The sequence below is a fragment of the Limulus polyphemus genome, unplaced genomic scaffold (assembly GCF_000517525.1).
Source record: "Limulus polyphemus unplaced genomic scaffold, Limulus_polyphemus-2.1.2 Scaffold3260, whole genome shotgun sequence".
In the NCBI taxonomy this organism is placed as follows: Eukaryota; Metazoa; Arthropoda; class Merostomata; order Xiphosura; family Limulidae; genus Limulus; species Limulus polyphemus.
This window is the reverse complement of record NW_013668870.1, coordinates 25,407-31,968: the sequence shown is the minus strand read 5'-3', so window position 1 is coordinate 31,968 and position 6,562 is coordinate 25,407. Positions and strand designations below refer to the sequence as shown.

General features: G+C 33.6%; 1 protein-coding gene across 1 annotated transcript; it reads right to left on the bottom strand.

The window, feature by feature from the left end:
- Positions 1-390: 390 nt before the first annotated feature.
- LOC106469007 (keratin-associated protein 19-2-like) lies at positions 391-780 on the bottom strand. The gene has a single exon (XM_013929460.1). The coding sequence runs from the start codon at positions 778-780 to the stop codon at positions 391-393; it is 390 nt and encodes a 129-aa protein (XP_013784914.1).
- Between the last annotated feature and the right edge of the window lie 5,782 nt (positions 781-6,562).

The following is a 6,562-nucleotide window of genomic DNA, read 5'->3' as shown; positions in this document are numbered from 1 at the left end:
AAGAATTCTATTAAATGTTCCGCTTCAATTTTATTTCGCTAAATACACGTTTTATGACAGTCTATATCCTTTAAAGATTGATATCATATCAGCGACATATGTGGTATTTAATATCTTACAGACAGTTTGGTACTTTCACACTATATAGTGTTTATGTCGTACCAGCGACATATGTGGTATTTAATATCTTACAGACAGTTTGGTACTTTCACACTATATAGTGTTTATGTCATAGCAGCGACATATGTGGTATTTAATATCTTACAGACAGTTTGGTACTTTCACCCTATACAGTGTTTATGTCGTACCAGCCACATATGTGGTATTTAATATCTTACAGACTCATACGTACTTTCACACTAAATAGTGTTTGAATATCATATCCTCAACCTAGCTATATTTTATCTTTGAACCATATCCACCATATCCACTATACCCACCACATCCACCATATCCACCACATCCACTATACCCACCATATCCACTATATCCACCATATCTTATATATCCACCACATCCACCATATTCTATATATCCACTACGTCCACCATATCCTATATATCCACTATACCCACCATATCCACTATACCCACCACATCCACCATATCCTATATATCCACCATATCCCCCATATCCACTATATCCACCACATCCACCATACCCACCACATCCACCATGTCCACTATACCCACCATATCCTATGTATCCACCATATCCTATATATCCACCATATCCTATATATCCACCACATCCACCATATCCTATGTATATCCACCACATCCACCATATCCACTATACCCACCATATCCTATATATCTACAATATTCTATATATCCACCATATCCTAAAAATCCACCATATCCACTATACCCACCATATCCTATATATATCCACTATACCCACCATATCCACCATATCCTATATATATCCCCCACATCCACCATATCCTATATATCCACCACATCCACCATCTCCTATATATCCACCATATCCTATATATCCACCACATCCACCATATCCTATATATCCACCATATCCTATATATCCACCACACACACTACATCCACCATATCCTATATATCCACCATATCATATATATCCACCACATCCACCATATCCTACATATCCACCATATCCATAGTTTAACAATGTACTTTAACAGTGTATTTTTGACAATGCACTTTAACAATGTACTTTAACAATGTAGTTTAACAGTGTAGTTTAACAATGTAGTTTAACAGTGTAGTTTAACAATATACTTTAACAGTGTAGTTTAAGAATGTACTTTAACAGTGTAGTTCAACAGTGTAGTTTAAGAATGTAGTTTAACAATGTAGTTTAAGAATGTACTTTAACAGTGTAGTTTAAGAATGTACTTTAACAGTGTAGTTTAACAATATACTTTAACAGTGTTGTTTAAGAATGTACTTTAACAGTGTTGTTTAACAATGTACTTTAACAATATACTTTAACAGTGTAGTTTAAGAATGTACTTTAACAGTGTAGTTTAACAATATACTTTAACAGTGTTGTTTAACAGTGTTGTTTAACAATGTACTTTAACAGTGTAGTTTAACAATGTAGTTTAACAATATACTTTAACAGTGTAGTTCAACAGTGTAGTTTAACAATGTAGTTTAACAATGTAGTTTAACAATATACTTTAACAGTGTAGTTTAACAATATACTTTAACAGTGTTGTTTAACAATGTACTTTAACAGTGTAGTTTAACAATATACTTTAACAGTGTAGTTCAACAGTGTAGTTTAACAATGTAGTTTAACAGTGTAGTTTAAGAATGTACTTTAACAGTGTAGTTTTAGAAAGTACTTTAACAGTGTAGTTTAACAATGTAGTTTAACAGTGTAGTTTGATATTATATAAATATTTTTGTGCACCTTTATTTCAGTTGTTTATTACCCACGAAATGATCAATATTGCAACCACTCAAACTGTAGCCACACGGCTCAACAAACGATAACAATATTATTTCTTCGCTTACGAAATTTAAAGAGTTTCTGCCCAATACAGTAAACTAAATTTCAAGCATGAAATTAATCATAAATAGAGGCAATCAAAAGCATTATTGAACTTTCTAAGAAAGGAGTAGTTATTAAAATCTGCGTGCTCAGACAAAACACATAGACCTAATCAGAATATTACTGCTTGAATTTCGGTACGTAAATTTCTTGTCATCCTTACGAGAACTATAAGAGGCTTTTTTGGTGCTTAGCAGGAAGGCGTGGTTGCCGTGCTGGTGTTTATGTATTTATCGATTTAACCGTATATGAGCTACTTCGTTATTGTACGAACTCTGGTCTGATATTAGGGTAAACCGAATTTTGCTGTCAAATAATAGCTTTTCGTTTGTGCATTCATACATTTCTTATGCAATAATGTCACATCAAACACGATACCCCTGTTTGTACGTAGGATATTTTCAATCACAATATCATTCGTTACTTTAGAAAATTACACGTTTCTATTTGTTTGTTTGTTTTCTCCAGCTCATTTCCTCGTCTCTATCATTAATGTTGGATATCTTATTTTTTATAATTACTGTCAACAGGCGTACATGCATGTTCCTGAACTTGTTTGTTTATGAGTAACAAGGGATATGTTTCTTGAAATTCATTCTGATGGTCAAAATACATTGTTCATAAGCTAATATAAAATCAATCCTCCAATTATGATAAGAAGAAAAGCTGATTCATGATAGCAGTATTTTTCAAGTGTTGGATAATATTCTTTTAGACAAAAAAACATTGTTGTGATAATATTTATTTTCAAGAAGACAAAAACATTGTTGTGATAATATTTATTTTCAAGAGGATAATGTATTGTTGTGATAATATTTATTTTCTAGAGCATAATGTATTGTTGCAGTAATACTCCTTTTCTGATAGAAGAGCCATTGGGTCATTGTTATCATAATATATCTTTTCAAGAGGATAATTTATTGTTGCGGTAATACTCCTTTTCTGATAGAAGAGGCATTGGGCCATTGTTATCATAATATATCTTTTCAAGAGGATAATTTATTGTTCCGGTAATACTCCTTTTCTGATAGAAGAGGCATTGGGCCATTGTTATCACAATATATATTTTCAAGAGGATGACCTTGTTGTAATACCGTTCCCTTCCACGAGGACGTGGCATTGTTGTGATCAAGGACGGCGCTAGGTGGCGGGGTCGTTTGCCCTTCCTAGCTGACACCAAAGAGCCCCCAGATTCTAGTCAAGATCTCATAAAATTAGAAAGGTATCCAATGTTAAGCAGTGGAAAATTAGTTGTATCCTCCTTACAATATCTCCCGAGTAATTTTACAAACTTACAATAAGTAATATTCAAAATACCCATTTGCCCCACCCAAGCAACGAGATTTTAAACCGTCCCTGGCTGTGATAATATTTATTTTCCAAAAAATAAGCCTTTGTTGTGAGAATCTTTATTTTTCAACAAAACTAGGTGTTGATGTCGGAAACGTAAACTGTATTCAGTATTTCATTATAGTTTTCTTACACCATTCGTCACGAGTACGTGATGAAAATGTTGTATAATAATTACCATGTGTGTGTCTTATCTTGTTCAAATGTTCCAGTATACCTGTATTAGTTCTACCCTGATGAAGCCAAAGATATAACTTCATTATTAGAATTAACCCAAAGCTTTTGTTGTGTGAAAGAAGACGAGGCGGGAGGTAGTATTCTAAACAATTCGAGGTCTCTAATTTAATAACTTTTTATGATAATATTTGGCTCCAATATTGTGAAGTTCGTTAATGACATACAGGATCGAAAATCAAACGAGACCGTCAAAGAATGAGCCTTTTATAAGTGAGATTTTTTCAGATCTGATCAAAGTTTATAAATTCATATTCACATTTTTAAACCATTAATCTAGTTTTTGAAATATTATATGATGAAACTAAAATAATTATAACAATTAACGATTATTGACACCTACTGATTGGTCGGCTGGTGATGATTAACGCTTAATGGTTGGTCAACTTGTAATATTTAACGCTTGATGATTGGTCAATTGGTGATGATTAAAGCTTGATGATTGGTCAACTGGGGATGATTAACGCTTGATGATTGGCCAGCTGGTGATGATTAAGTATTTCAGTAATATGATTCACGCTGTACTATTGGACTGTAAAAACTTCGAATGTTATCTAAATAAACCTTTTGTGTATTTCCTTTTGTTAAAGCAAAGTAAAGACCAAATCATGCACTTACACAACCCATAACTCTATAGTATTGTTTTCAAACAAACAAAAATCAGTGGTTTAGATTAATCTCAGGTGTAATAAAGAGCTCAATTTGAAGTTTCTCTAGGCTGAACCTGCCTATAGTAAAAGTGTGACAGACGTTTACCTTAACACAGGGGACAAAACGTTGTTACATGTAGTTGTAGACAACAAAATTTGAAACCCAGTAAAATATTCACTGAGTTTCAATTATCTCGATTGTAGAGTAGGCCTGGTATAACTACTCTACCCCCCAACCCCCAGTGGCTCAGCGGAAAGTCTGCAGGTTTAGGACATTAAGAATCGGGTTTCGATACCCGTAGTAGAAAGCATATAGCATAGATAGCCCATTTATAGGTTTATGCTTAACGACAACCAAACGAAACCAAAACTACACCATGTAATTTGTAATAAAATACAGCAGGTAAGGATGTGTTGAGACTTTTTTAAACAGTGTTTGGAAATTACAAAAAGAAAAGACCGGATGAGGCCCGTGGTTAACGTTTCAGGAATGTATATTCAAGCATTTATGGTTTGCGTCCCGTTGCTACAAAAAACAAAACTCATGTTGTGGCCAAGGGCGTGCTATAAAACTTGCGGTCAAATTCCATTAATAGGTCAAACAAGAATAACAGAAGAGTTGGCGGTCGGTGCTCTTCACAAGTTGCCTTTCCTCTAATTTATCAGCTCAAACTTAGAGGTGGCTATACGCAGGTAGTACTACGTATAATGTTGTGCGAAAATTGTGACAAAAAAAAAAGGTTATTCGTTGCTCTAACTAACAAAATATGAAGTGTCATTTTTTTTAACAGCTAAATGTCTTAATGATACGAAGCAGTTAAAGTATACATATAAATTAATATATTAATTCTCCCCCTGCCACTTAAAAAGTATTTTTTCTTAAATTTTGGGTGAATATTAAAGGTCGTAAACTCAAAATTGTAATAAGCTGTGATAAATTTAGAGACACATATGTGGAGTAAAACAATTGCCCCAAAATACGGCCGCTCTAAAGCAAAACAATTGCCCAAAAATACGGCCGCTGTAATTTAAACAACCGCCAAAAATATGGTCGCTGTAGGGTTAAAAAATTGTTCTAAAATACAGCTTATCCAAAGTAAAATAACTACATGAAAATACAGTCGCTTCGAAGTAAAACATTTGCCCGAAAATACGACCGCTCCGAATTGAAAAATATGGTCGTTGTTAAGTAAAACCATTGCTCGAAAATACAGCTTCTGAGGATAAAAAAAACTGTCTGAATCTATCGCCGCTATGCAGTAATATAACTGCTTTAAAATACGGCCGCTGTGCAGTAAAATAACTGCTTTAAGTACAACCACTCCGAAGTATAAAAACAAACAACTCCTAGAAAATACGGCCGCTATGCAGTAATATAACTGCTTTAAAATACGGCCACTCCGAAGTATGAAAACAAACAACTCCTAGAAAATACGGCCGCTATGCAGTAATATAACTGCTTTAAAATACGGCCGCTTCGAAGTATAAAAACAAACAACTGCTTTAAAATACGGCCGCTGTGAAGTAAAATAACTGCACGAAAACACAACTGCTGATATGTTAGTACTGGTGGATTTTCTGCTGCGTTAGTCACTGTCTTCCTAGTGTCACGTACACATCTGTTTGTTTCGTTTTCACGGCCTTAGCAACCATGAAGTTTGAGAACGTACTGATACATTTTTTCTCACAGCGGCTTCTCTACCGAAACTGAAGAGCTCGACCAAACGTAATTAGGACAGGAACTCTGTAGATCATCAGTTGAAAAACAGTCGAACATCAACGTCACACTAAAACTTAACTGTTGAATATCAAGTTTACACTAAAACTTAACTGTTTAACATCAAGTTTACACTAAAACTTAACTGTTAAACATCAACGTTACACTAAAACTTAACTGTTGAATATCAACGTTACACTAAAACTTAACTGTTGAATATCAAGTTTACACTAAAACTTAACTGTTAAACATCAAGTTTACACTAAAACTTAACTGTTGAATATCAAGTTTACACTAAAACTTAACTGTTGAATATCAAGTTTACACTAAAACTTAACTGTTGAACATAAGTTTACACTAAAACTTAACTGTTAAACATCAACGTTACACTAAAACTTAACTGTTAAATATCAACGTCACACTAAAACTTAACTGTTAAACATCAACGTTACACTAAAACTTAACTGTTAAATATCAACGTCATTTAAAACTTAACTGTTAAACATCAACGTTACACTAAAACTTAACTGTTAAATATCAACGTCATTTATGTTTTATGTTATCATGTTGT